The sequence below is a fragment of the Nansenia antarctica genome (genome assembly GCF_963989245.1).
Source record: "Nansenia antarctica genome assembly, chromosome: 4".
In the NCBI taxonomy this organism is placed as follows: Eukaryota; Metazoa; Chordata; class Actinopteri; order Argentiniformes; family Microstomatidae; genus Nansenia; species Nansenia antarctica.
In genome coordinates this window covers 66,863,064-66,876,378 of record NC_137689.1, presented here as the reverse complement: position 1 = coordinate 66,876,378, position 13,315 = coordinate 66,863,064, and the positions used below count along the sequence as shown (strand labels likewise).

Genomic DNA, 13,315 nt, shown 5'->3' with positions numbered 1-13,315 from the left:
CAAACACACACACCCACATACAACACAGGCCCCGTGTAAACAAACATAGGCGGGATATGATCCTGTTATGGCACCTATGCAGCTTCTCAGGAGGCTCACTAAAGGAGCAGTCCAAACATGTTTCCCCCAAGCCCCAAATCCCTAGCCCAGGTAGCAGTCCTCTAGCCAGAAGGCATCCCTCCATTTCCTGGGTTCCCATCTGCTCTCAGCCACACTGTCACCCGCATCAGTCCCCCTCCTGTGTAATCTCGTATGATCTAAGACTGGGACAGTGGCCTGCTGCAGGAATAAAGACTATTTAGACCGTTGTCAGCCTGTTGTCAGCTTTTATATAGCAATCGTCTATGGGGGGGCGTCCCTCAGGGTTACGTGTTGGGCCCAGTGATAATAGTGGCGATTCATCTCATTCAAATAACAAAGCAAAAAAAGCGCAGGCTGAGATGGAATCACTGCCAGTCACCTCTAGTCTCCGATCTTTCTCACTTTTCCATCTCTCTCTCTCTCTCTCGCTCTTTTTTTCCCCCCCTTCAGAAAAACTGCCAAAAACATTTTTTCCGAACCCATTACAGTGGGCAGAGGAGAAAAAGATTAAGATCTTGCAAGGTTTGCTCGACTGAAGGAAGTCGAGGCCTTCAAAAGCTGTCTGACAAGATTGTGGAAAAATGTACTTTTTTGGATGGATGGGAGGGGGGGGGGGGGGGGGGGGGGAGAGGCGGGGGGGGAGGGAACTTGTGAAAAGCTTTGACACGCTTGGGCTTGCAGGTGTGCTCTGGCGTTAGAAGCTTTTACAGTGCTAATGAAACAGTCTTCACAGGAGAAGGGAGGAGAGGGCAGACTACGCAGTGCTAGTGAGCTCTAAGGGACCCCCGACAGCACTGAGTTCAAGCAGAGAGAAAAAGCATCTGCACTCCTTTTCAGAGTGGTATATAGTTAAAGGCTCACTAAAATATATCCTTCTGTATTTACTCTCTGACCTGATATCTACAATAGAAGGACAGGTGTCACTAAGCCGTGGCTGGCCTACAGTTAGGGCTCAGTGGCTTGATGAACAGTATCTCAGCGTCTAGCACATCATTCTATTCAGTATCCAATGAAAAAGAAACCACAAACAAACCAAAAAACAAACAAACAAACAAACAGACATCGTACAGAGTAACAACAAGCTACAATATAAAGTGTTTCGGATGATATTTATGTTATATGATATGATCGTTCTCTAGGACCTAACAGTGATACATTTGAACACATCTCCCGTCCTTGTGGTGCACCATGGACATGTGGAAAAGAGAGAGAGAGAGAGGGGAGGGGGTTCATGCCCTTGTGCCCACGGCTTCCTAAAGTGTTCGTGTGAGAAGCTGTGCATCTGTTAATCCAAAGGTGAACAGGCATGTCCGATAGCACATAGAGCTGTGATGCTTGGTGCGAGGCCAAAAAATAAAAGCATATCTCACTCATACACACACACACACACACACACACACACACACACACACACACACACACACACACACACCTTTCACACCTCGCACCCTCAGTCAGTGCACGACGACAGCTGACCTCACACACACCTTTCTCTGAAGGTGAAAAGTTTACCCAGAGATGCCAGATCATATCAAGGGCTTCTTGGAAAAAGCCAGAGAGATTTCTCTTAAACACAAAACCCAGACTAGCGGCGTTTTAACTTTAAATAACAAAGGGCCGTCTGAGCAAAACAGCAGCAACAACAACAGCAACAATAACAACAACAACAACAACGACAATAATGGAGGAATGGACAACAGTGTAAACAACTGAGATAGATAAGAGTAAACAATGTAAACGATGCACAGCCATTCCCATTGGTTGGTTGGGTTTCCAGGATGTAGTTAACCCCCTGTGGCCCTGTTGGGACAACCAATGAGCAGGGGTTGGGGTGGGGGAGAGGGGGGGGGGGGTTTGTGGTCGCGGTTGTGTCTGAGAGCCACTCAGACCATGAAGCGGTGCTCCTTGCCGTCATGGGCCATGAGGATGACATTGCGGTTGGAGGTCCAGATGAGGCGGGCCAGCTTCAGGGCGTTCTGGGAGCCGGGCGAGGCGGGCTGCACCGGGGGGACCTGGTAGGTCTTGATGCAGCGGAGCTGGGGGGCCGAGTTCAGCATCCCGATGCTGCCTAACAGCGACGTGTTCATCTAGAGAGGGCGGGAAGGACTTGGTTGGTCTGTCTGACAACTGGATATACAGTATTTGAATCCTTTAACTCACCAGCTGCCCAATTGCCACCTAGAGCGGCAAGTGTTTTATGTGTTATTTACCTAGCAACAATACTTCGATTGGCTACAAAAGCATCATCATTTATGCATTGTTGGTTAATAAAGTCACCCATGGGACTCTAAAATGTTGACAATTTCGGTGAATTCATGAGGAACACCTACTGTGAGGTCAGACTGTTTTTAGGGGAGCTCTGCATCCCAAATAAATAACTACTGAAAACCCTAATTGAGATAATCTGACTCCACTGTCTGCCACACACAGACACAGACACAGACACAGACACAGACACAGATACACACACACACACACACAGACACACAGACACACACACTCTAAAATGTTGACAATTTCTGTGAATTCGTCCTCGGGACTAAAGGAGTTAATGTTTCACTTAAGTGAAAATTAAAATCAGAATCATTTACAGTTTTTGTGTGATATTTTTGTTTTCTGTCAACACTCATCCCCTTACACTATTCAAGACAGCTGCTGACCATTCTAGATACCGTACACAAACTAAATGTACGCAAACAAATCACATGACCTAGGATGACACAATATAGTCAATGACATCTTTCCATTGTGTCCCTCATAACGGCAGCGGAGCTGTTGAGTTGGGACAGGGGTTGTGACAGGGGGTTGTGTGTTTCAGCACAACCTGGTGTACGGAAAAAATAAAACAAATAGAGATAAAATCCTCAATACCGTGTACACAGGGCATGATAGCTTGTGACAGAAAAGTGAGTGGGCAGATATTGGCAGTAAAAACAAGACACTAGATGTGGCCACACATCTAAAAGCTCCCTAGCAGCCTATAGAGTGCAGTTTGCGAGGAGAAAAATGGTAAAGTCATCGATCCGAACATGAAGAGAGGGAGTTGTGAATCTGAGCTGGGGGACTGAGACAGGAAGGGCCTGGGGTCAGAGAGGGAGAGAGCAACCCTATCCCTCCCTTTAGTCAGAGGCACTGCAGACACACCGCGGTTGGGCTGAGAGGAGAAGAGCTCGGCCCGGCCCGGTCTGGACCCAGACCCCACAGGCAGCGCCAGGCAGGGTATGACCGTCTTAGAGATGGACAGACTGGGCAGACTGGGCAGACTGGGCAGAGCGTCTGCCAGTTCATTACCGTGGGGGGGGGCAGACGTCCGGCCTCTCTAGAGCTCCCACTACGGCCATAACAGCTGTCTGGTACTGACGATGGGAGGGATGTGTGTGTGTGTGTGTGTGTGTGTGTATGCTAATCCCTTTCTTTTATTAGGGAGTGAGGCAGGGATTTTGCTATCGTGCGTGTGTGCGTGTGCGTGTATACACTCACCTGCCAGAAGGAGATGTGACTGTCAGCGTTGGAGTAGGTGGCCAGGTAGCGTCCATCAGGGGCAAACGACACGGCTGTGATAGGACCCTTGTGTCCATGGATATTCTAACAGACAGAGAGAGAGAGAGAGAGAGAGAGAGAGAGAGAGAGAGAGAGAGAGAGAGAGAGAGACAGAGAGAGACAGAGAGAGAACACCAGAGCGCCATCAGTCTACAGAGGATACAGTAGAGGTTTTCCATGGAAATAACGTCCAACTGCGCAGAACTACCCGTAAACACACCATGCAATCAACAACCCAGAAGAAGCAGGAAGCAGCTCCACTGAACCCAGGGGAGGCTGGCCGAGGCAGAAGTCGGGGGCTCCTTGTAATGCATGGAATGAAATGAGGAACGGTATCAAACACGTCGTGTTCAACAGATGTGCGTTTGACACCGCTCCTCATTCCATCCGATGGGATCGCCTCGCCCTCCGATTTCTACCTCCGCCAGCCTCCCCCCTTTGACTGAACCACTTCAAAGCTGTCCCTCACACCCACTTTGTGACTGTCTGAAACGAACCAAGTGTCAGATTCTATGTGTACACAATGGAGGTTCCTGGAAGAGGTCAGACAAACACATAGCAGGCTACTAAATCATTCATGGCTTGATGGGAAACATCCAAACCGACACGGAACCATTCAAAAAGGCACATTAAGGAAAAAGCCTCAGACGAAACAAACCAACAGGTAAACAAATGTTTATGAAAATTAATAATTTACAATACACAGATACAGGACTAGGGATTCCGCGTTTGAATGGGGAGGGGAGGCAGTGTGGAATCGGAAACGCATGTACAAACGCGCGCAGACGCACACACACGAGCACACACACACACGTGCACACACTCACACACTCACACACACACACACACACACACTCACATTCTCACACACACACACACACACACACACACACACTGCGAGAGGGGGAGAGAGAGAATATGGAAGGCCTGCTCTGTGCTCTTTGAGAGTTGTAGATTCCAGAGAGAGACAGCTAGCTGGTCCAGGGCTAGAATCAATATGGAATGGAGATAGGTTTGAGCTTGTGGTTCTCCGGCACATTCCACAGTGGAAAATAAAACAAGTGTGAGAGTAACTAAACTTTCCCCTGGCATGCACACAAACCACAGTCCACAGGCCCTGAGCACTACAGCACACATCTAATGATCCAGTAATAATGATGAGAAGAATAGATTGAGATGAATAGGTTGGGGTAAAGCTGTAAACAACTGCAAATAATATGTAGTCTAAATGTTCCAAATACAATGATTTATCTAAGCTCTGGTTTCTCTTCATCGTGCAATAAGCCGTGTTTCACCGTTCACTCCTGACCTGCTGAGGGGAGGAACACCTACTGTGAGGTCAGACTGTTTTTAGGGGAGCTCTGTGTCCCAAATAAAGAAATAAAGAAAAAGCCACACACAGACACAGACACAGATACACACACAATCGTGAACATACCCACATAGTTTCTGTTACGCACACACACACACACACACACACACACACACACACACACACACACACACACAAAGTGACCTTGAGCTGTGTGTGGCGTATAGCAATACATTTATCACCAAAACTGCATGTCAATATCTGTCTTTCATTTGTGTGATGCTCTCTAATGCTGCAGTGGAGCTATCAGCCTTTCAATCTTCCCTGCCTCCAGCAGAAGTCTGAGGCTGTGCGCGCGCTCACACACACGCACGCACACGCACACACACACACACACACACACACACACACACACACACACACACACACACACACACACACACACACACACACACACACACACACACAGGTCTAGTACCAGCTGCATTGAAGCTGAGCATTTATTAGCCCTGTTAATAAAAAGCCATACTACAGTATGCAGCATCTGCTAACTAGCTACATGGCTAATTAGTGGTACTGCCCTTTGGTGGTACTGGCCTTGAGGGAGGAGGTACAGGACAATATGCTCGTGAAGGAGTTGTGCTACACCTGGCTTCACGTTAGTTGTACTAACAACCACGTAACAGCCACATAACAACCCTATAAAAACCTCCACCTCGGATCCAAAGTGAGACTGTAAAGGGCCACACCACGTCCACCTATTCACAGTTCACCACAGCAGGCCCAATAGCACCCTCCTCCTCCTCCTCCCACCTCATCCCTCCTGCCTTCCTTCCTTCCTTTAATGGCAGATGAGTAGACAGATGTGGCCACCCCACGACGATCCTCTCTTAACAAAGCCCCCCAGTTTACAGCCTGGGGGTGGGGGGTGGGTGGGTTGGGTGGGGTGGGTTCTCTCTGAGTGGAGGTCTTAGTGGGAGTCAAGCTGTGGACAGGCCTGGTGGGTCTTTCAGACAGGACACCTCTTCAGGCAGGCTTGAACCAGGAGCAGGCCTCATCTGTGATCTCTCTACTGGTGAGAGGGAGGGATGGGAGATAGAGGGGGTTGGGGGGGGGAGAGGGAGAGAGGGGGGGGGGGTGGGAGAGGAGGGAGGGAGAGATAGATAGGGGAGAGAAGAGGGCGGAGGGAGGGAGGGAGGGAGAGAGAGTGGGGGGGGGAAGAGGGAGAGAGAACGGAGAGAAAGAGAGAGGGTGGGGTAGGGCGGGGGAGAGAGTGGGGGAGCTTGCAGCTGTAATAGCACAGCATCTTGGGGAGATTGGCGACCGCTCTGAGAGGACCAGGGGCTTCAATCCCAGATGGGCTGCTAATCTCCTGGGGTGTGTGTGTGTGTGTGTGTGTGTGTGTGTGAAAGTATGTGTGAGTGTGTGTGTGTGTGTGAGAGTGTGTACTGTGTGTGTGTGTGTGTGTGTGTGTACTGTGTGTGTGTGTGTGTGTGTGTGTGTGTCTGTGTGTAGGCCTAGCTGTTTTACTGTAGCGCTTGCATCACTACCACTGCATGTTCCACAGCCAATCCAGGCAGGCTGACTAGTCTATCAACACAGACACATACAGTACAATCAGGCCTAATTGAAACAAATCTCTTGCTGGGCCAGTAATTGATTGCCCTAAATCACAGTCGACAGACTGGTCCATTGACTACTCGTAGTAGAGTTGCTTGTTGTGAATGAGCCCATGTAGCACCTCATCATGAAACCTACTACTCTGTCCGTCATTAACTATACGGAAATGATCTTGTCAGTTGAAAATTCCTATCAAACATTTTTAAAAATAATAATTCATTAAGTTAAATTAAAAGCACATTTGACTGTAAGTGACTTTTTGAAGAGGAATGAAGCGAGCTGATTGGTGCAGAATGGAGGGGTTGCTAGGCGGTTGTCGAGCCTTGTTTGAGGAATGAGGAATCAACGCTGAGGCCTTTGAAGGGTGACCGGCACCAACGCAACGCAAACCAATCAATGATTTGCATATTTCTCTATGTATTTCTGAGGTTATTGCACAGGAGCAATGGGGATTTACATTATGAACATACACACGTCATGGACTCTTGAGTGTGCGTGTGTGTGTCTGTGTGCGTACACACAAACACACACACACACACACACACACACACTGATTCACTCACTCACTCAAATACACAGGTACACACGTGCGCGCACACACACACACACACACACATACACACTCACTCAAATACACAGGCACACACATACATGCACATGCGCACACACACACACACACACACACACACACACACACACACACACACACAGAGCATTGTGAAGTCAGTCTGCTCTTCACTATGATAACCATCAGAATTGTGGAGCGCCACGATGCTGCAGTAAAATCAATGTCTACTTGACCATAAATCTGAGTGTGAGGGTGCTGTGAGAATCATACTACTATACTGTAGAGAGAGGGGGGAGAGAGAGAGAGAGAGACGGGCACACACATACACACACACTCACACAACTGGGTGTTCGTTCAGGTTTGTCCGAGTAACTCTTCAGCAATGCACCGGTCACCAGCTTTAGGTGGTAATCTATTGTCGTAATCTGGACATTATTATTAATTATCATTATCATTATTAATGCTAATAATATTTTTCTCTTAAATTATCCCATCAATAACTAAAACATTGCGTAAACATAAAAGAAGCCTGTCAACTAAATAACTTGACAATCACCGAAAAAATGTTGAGCGGTTTGAATTTATTCTCTTGGAGAAAAAAAAAAGAATATGAAAATGAATATGATTAATAAACCTCAGAAGGCTATTGGAGGCCTGGATGGACATGGTATAATTTGAAGGGAGACCTTTGGAGCCTGGGCCCGTTGTTCCATCCCCTACGGTGTGAGAGGGATCAATAGCACTGTACATACAGGAGGCAGGAGGAGAGGAGGCAGAGCGCCGCCGTAATAATGCACGCCTGGCCTTTTTTACATTTTAAATTACACAATTCATGGTCGCCTCTGACGACGCCATCTTGGTACTGTCTCCTCCTCCCTCCACTGCCTGGTCATCGCAGGGCTATGTATAGAGGAAAAGGCAATGTGTGTGTGTATGTGTGTGTGTGAGTAAGTGGGTGAGTGTGTCAGTGTAAACGCACCTCTGCATGTTCCTGTTGTGTGTGTGTGTGTGTGTGTGTGTGTGTGTCTTTTGTGTGTACATGTGTGCACGTGTGTGCGTGTGTGTACGTGTGTGTGTGTGTGTGTGTGTGCGTGTGTGTACGTGTATACGTGTGTGTGTGTGCGTGTATGCGTGTGTGTGTGTGCGTGTGTGTGTGCGTGTGTGTGTGTATGATGTGTGTGTGTGTGTAAGAGAAAGTCTGCTCCAGGAGATAGGAGGTTTTACCCTTAGGCTCTCTGCAGTTTGTCTACCACAGCCAGGAGAGGCAGTCCTCAGAGGGCTCCAATCCAGCCGGCTGCTCTCACAGGTCAACCTGATCTCAGAGCTGTAAAACCCCGGGTGAGACAGGCCAAACAAAGCACAGCCTCCGTGTGCAATAGAGGTTTAAGACTTGTTGAAACAAAACAAACAGGGAGGGGAGGAGGGAGGGAGGGAGAGAGAGAGAGTGTGTGTGTGTGTGTGTGTGTGTGTGTGTGTGTGTGTGTGTGTGTGTGTGTGTGTGTGTGTGTGTGTGGGTGAGAGAGTGTGTGTATTCAGTTGTATATGCACACGTGTGTGGTTGGTGTGCGTGCGTGTGTGTGCGTGTATGTATGCATACATGTGTACAGTCTACATGCAACGTCACCAGAGCAGAAACAGGACTAATCTACTGTGAACATTGTGAACACCAGACACAAAACAACCTTGTGAGCCATCAGAGACAGGAGAGAGACAGGCACCTGTCCCCCCCCTATTGATTTCCTTCCCTTAAAAAACAGCTTTTGGGGAAATGTATAATATCCACCTGTCTGTCCGCCCTGGATTCTGGTCTTATCCAGCTGCACATGTTTCTTCTTCAATTATTTATCTGTGTGTTTTTTTGTTTGTTGTTTTTTTTCTCTACACTGCCACCGAGCATATTGACTTTCTGGCGAGCTCAAACCCATTTAAAAAATAAAATCTGGGTAGCAGGTGTTCTTTTCCCCCCCCAAAAGTGTTGGTTTGGATTTTTTGGCAAGGCGAACTTCTTTTATTTATAAGGTGATCCGTCTGAACAAGGTGCACTGTGTTGTTCACTAACGAGGCGTGGGCCGAGGCTGGTCAACAACTGGTCATAGTGGTTTGCCTTACTGCGTATGGGGTCATCACTGTACGTGTTATATAATAATAATAATAATAATAATAATAATAATAATAATAATATCTTAGATTTATATAGCGCCTTTCAAGGAACCCAAGGATGCTTTACAAATGTACAGAAAGACAGTCAGACAGACAAGAACAGAAGACACAAGACAATGCGAAATAGCTAAACTAGGGGCCAAAGGCCTTGGTGAACAGGTTGCTATAAAACGCAATATGTTCTCAGTGAAATAAACTCTGGATGCTGTTTGTGTGGAGTTGTCATTCAGAACAAAGAAGGGATCACTTGATATCTGACTCTTACAAGTTAGAGTGCTCACACATGCACACATTTATTCTGTATAACAAACATGTACAGAAGACGACCTGCCAAGACACAAGCCCAAACACACACACACACACACACACACACACACACACACACACACACACACACACACACACACCTACAAAGTATAACAATAAGTTCATCCTTGTCAGAATCTGAAGACGGAAACTTCATAAACCTGTCATACGAACGTTGGATGTCATCATAATTGTGAGTACATTTCTGGTTGGAAAATCAGATCAGGTCTGTGAGATGTTTGGCAGGGCTTCTGCCTCAATCCCCTCACTCTCTCTCTCTATCTCTCTCTCTCTTGGCTCGGGGAACAATAACAACAGCGCGCGTGTGTAACGCAATAAGCCGTCCTACATGGCATCCCAAAAAATTGCTGCGGCTCACCTCTATAGAGGAGGATGAGATTAGCACGCGGTGCGCTCTGGGCGCTCCAGACAACAGAGAATAAGCCCTCCCCGACAATTAAAGGCCTAATGCAATGAAAATCTCATCATTTCATTGTCCCATTGGAAAATCCCATTTCACATCAGTTTGGTGGGCGAAGCGAAGCGCAACATCATCAGTGATTTAATCCCACCAAAACAAAGGACTTCTGAGATTGAGATGTCTCTCTAAACTGGAGGATCTCTAGATCATGACACTAAGATGCTATATATATATATACGCTACGATGCTATATATATATGCTGTAGCTAGGCTGGGTTTTAACGGTTTAACACGCGTCTTTCTTAAACGATCAAATATGGATGATTTCCTACATGTCCCCATCAGGTTTCTGTTATTTGTTTTAAAAATACATGGCCGCTGGTCAGCGGAGGGAGAGAAATGGGGGTCTTGGTCCGGGGACCTCCGATGGGGTCACCCTCCGTTGCAAATCTGATCAATCTGGTCTATCAGAAGGCAGCCAGGCACAGAAAAACCATTTAGGAGTGGCCCAGCTGATTACCTCTGTGTCTGGGGACGCCGGGGGGGGGGGGGGGGGGGAAACGGAGAAGGCCTTGTCCTCATATCACAGACCTGCTGCCATGTGATTGACACCTCCTCGACCTGTCAGGGAGAGTTTGGGGTGGTGGGTCCAGAAACAGGCCCCCCGGGCCTCCCAGACCATAAACCCACTGATGTGAAAGGATTGAGCTGGTATCGCAATATTGGGGGAAATTCTAACTACAGTATCATACAATGGAATGGAATAGAATAGAGTAGACTAGAGTATAATAGAATACAACGGAATAGAATAGAATAGAATAGAATATAACAGACTAATAGAATCATGGGGAGGGTGAGCTGCCACCATGTTGTGTATACACTCACTGAACACTTTATTAGGAACACCTGTACACCTAATCATTCATTCAGGTGGTGTCACAGTGTGGGGAATGTTTTCTTGGCACACTTTGGGCCGCTTAATACCCATCAATCATTGCTTGAATGCCACAGCCTATGCTGATCATGTGCATCTCTTCATGGCCACAATGTACCCATCTTCTAATGGCTACTTCCAGCATGATCATGCACCATGTCACAAAGCAAAAGTTGTCTCAAACTGGTTTCATGAACATGACAATGTTCTTCAGTGGCCTTCCCAGTCACCGGATCTGAATCCAATAGAACACCTTTGGGATGTGGTAGAACGGGAGATTAACAGCTTGAAAGTGCACCTGAAAAATGTCGCGATGCAATTATGTCATCATGGACCAGAATCTCAAAGTAATATTTCCAACATCTTGTGGAATCAGCACCACAAGGAATTAAGGCAGTTTTGAGAGCAAAGGGAGGCCCTACCCAGTATTAGTTTTAGTGTTCCTAATAAAGTGTTCAGTGAGTGGATACTAGTGGCTTCCATGGAAAAGGACGGTTTCAGGACAGGGCTGAGGTCTTCCTAAACAGGACTAGTAACTGAATCCACGTGGAGCCACAGGTGGAGATCCTTGGAGCCAAAATGGCCGCCGTAGAACCATCTAAGATCTGGTTAATTCATCTCCTTTGTCACTCGGGTGAGGGAGATGGAGGGAAACAGTGGATTGTGGGATGTGGGAAGTGTTTGGCCATTCACAGTTCGTCATCAATTACAGGTATCTGGTTCTGCTATCTCATCCCCAGCTCCAATCAAGATGGCAGTGCTATTTTAGCCTTGGCGGCCACAGCCTGTGTCTGTATCTGTTGATCAGCCCCAGCACTGTGGTGACTAAGCGCATGCTGCCGGACCAATCGATAACAATCATCAAATCGTATCCCTCACTCTGATTGGGTGAGCTGATTGGGAGTTGACCGGGACCTCCGTACATGTTCGTAGTTGGGTTGAGGAGCAGGTTTGACCTGGTTCATTACTGTACCACCAAGCATGCACAGGGAAGGCTTCACTCACAGTTAACTGACAGTTGACACAAAAGGTGCTATTGGTTCACATTGGTTCCATTGGGTGTAAATGGTCCCCCATTGAACTTAGTTTAGTTAATAGTTTCGTGAAGAGTCCCCTTTAATTAACAGCAGTCAAGCAGTAAATGGAGCAGTTTTATAATTGCTAATTTTGTCTAATTTCCATTTGTAGGCAAGTTGTTAATATGCACCATAAAATACATTTGTTAAAAGAAAAATAATTACATTCTAACTTGTATGAAATCTTGGCGTGTGTGTGTGTAATTATTAGATTGCGATTGGTCAATCCTGGGTAGAGGAGGGATCAAGTGTCAACTAGCACTCTTCGCCTTTCTTCTGAAGTACACACTTGAGCACTTGCCTTTGTTGAATCTAAACGCATAGAACTGGTTCAGGCAGGACAATTACGTCGGTTTGGAAATACATACGTTTGGCGTAATGGAATACGGACGGCTCCACTCTGCTCCCTGCCTGGAGTTTAACAACATAAAATACAAAAAAGCAACATGGCACGGAGGCCATGACTTATCAAACCCCCCGTAGGTAGGCTGAGTGACCAAACAGGTGGAGGCTGGGAACACCAACAGGTATTCCTCTCATAGCCAGTGTTTCTTTGGGGTCGGCTTTTAAGCCTTGAACATGTGACGGATGTTTACCATACGTGTGAATCAGCTGTCTGTTATCTGAGGGTCTGCCAATCAAATCAATACGGGGGAGGGCCACCCGTGAAAGGGTGGACAAACGGGACGCAGCCTCAATGATTCTGTGGCGGCTCCGCCATTGGTCAGTGTTCTAGGAGGGTGGACTGAATGACAAGGTATCGTTGGTTGGATTTGACTTGATCGCATTTTGAGAGCTCAGCGAGGGAGCAGCCGCATCGACATCGGAGACAGCCAATTAGAATCACTCAATGTGACGCGAGAGGATGAGAGACAAACGTTTGACAGAAGTACAGCACAGACACCTCAACCTCCCGTAGATTTTCATGTAGCGCATCACACACGGGCAAATCACTTATCCATAACACCGTTTAAATAAAAACAGCTATTAAAGCTGCATCCTACAATAATGATTAATCCAAAAACGATAAGTATGATTATCTGTTGATCTGTTTACCCACGTCGTCACATTCATTCAATAACGTTTCCCGGGACGGTTTGTTTGTAAAACCCCAGGTACCCCAACCTCTCTTGGATCAGCCTGACGTATCCGTAATAGTAAACCTTGAATAATTTAAACCAGTGGGGGGGCAGGTGGAGGAGTCTCAAAAGTGATTATTTTATTATTTTCTTTGGGGAGGGGGTGGGGGGGGTCTGCAGGCGGGCGTGATTGAAATTCAGTCAACATCTTCATGCGG

At 47.1% G+C, this 13,315-nt stretch overlaps 1 protein-coding gene across 1 annotated transcript in view; it reads right to left on the bottom strand.

Moving 5' to 3' along the window:
* Positions 1-1,964: 1,964 nt before the first annotated feature.
* Positions 1,965-13,315, bottom strand: part of wdr7 (WD repeat domain 7) — a gene marked incomplete at both ends in the record, with an annotated part of 172,749 nt that continues 161,398 nt past the window's right edge. The window contains 2 exons of the mRNA XM_080528470.1: positions 1,965-2,168; positions 3,562-3,666. Coding sequence (XP_080384596.1) covers positions 1,965-2,168; positions 3,562-3,666 — 309 coding nt within the window. The remainder of the gene's footprint in view (positions 2,169-3,561; positions 3,667-13,315) is intronic.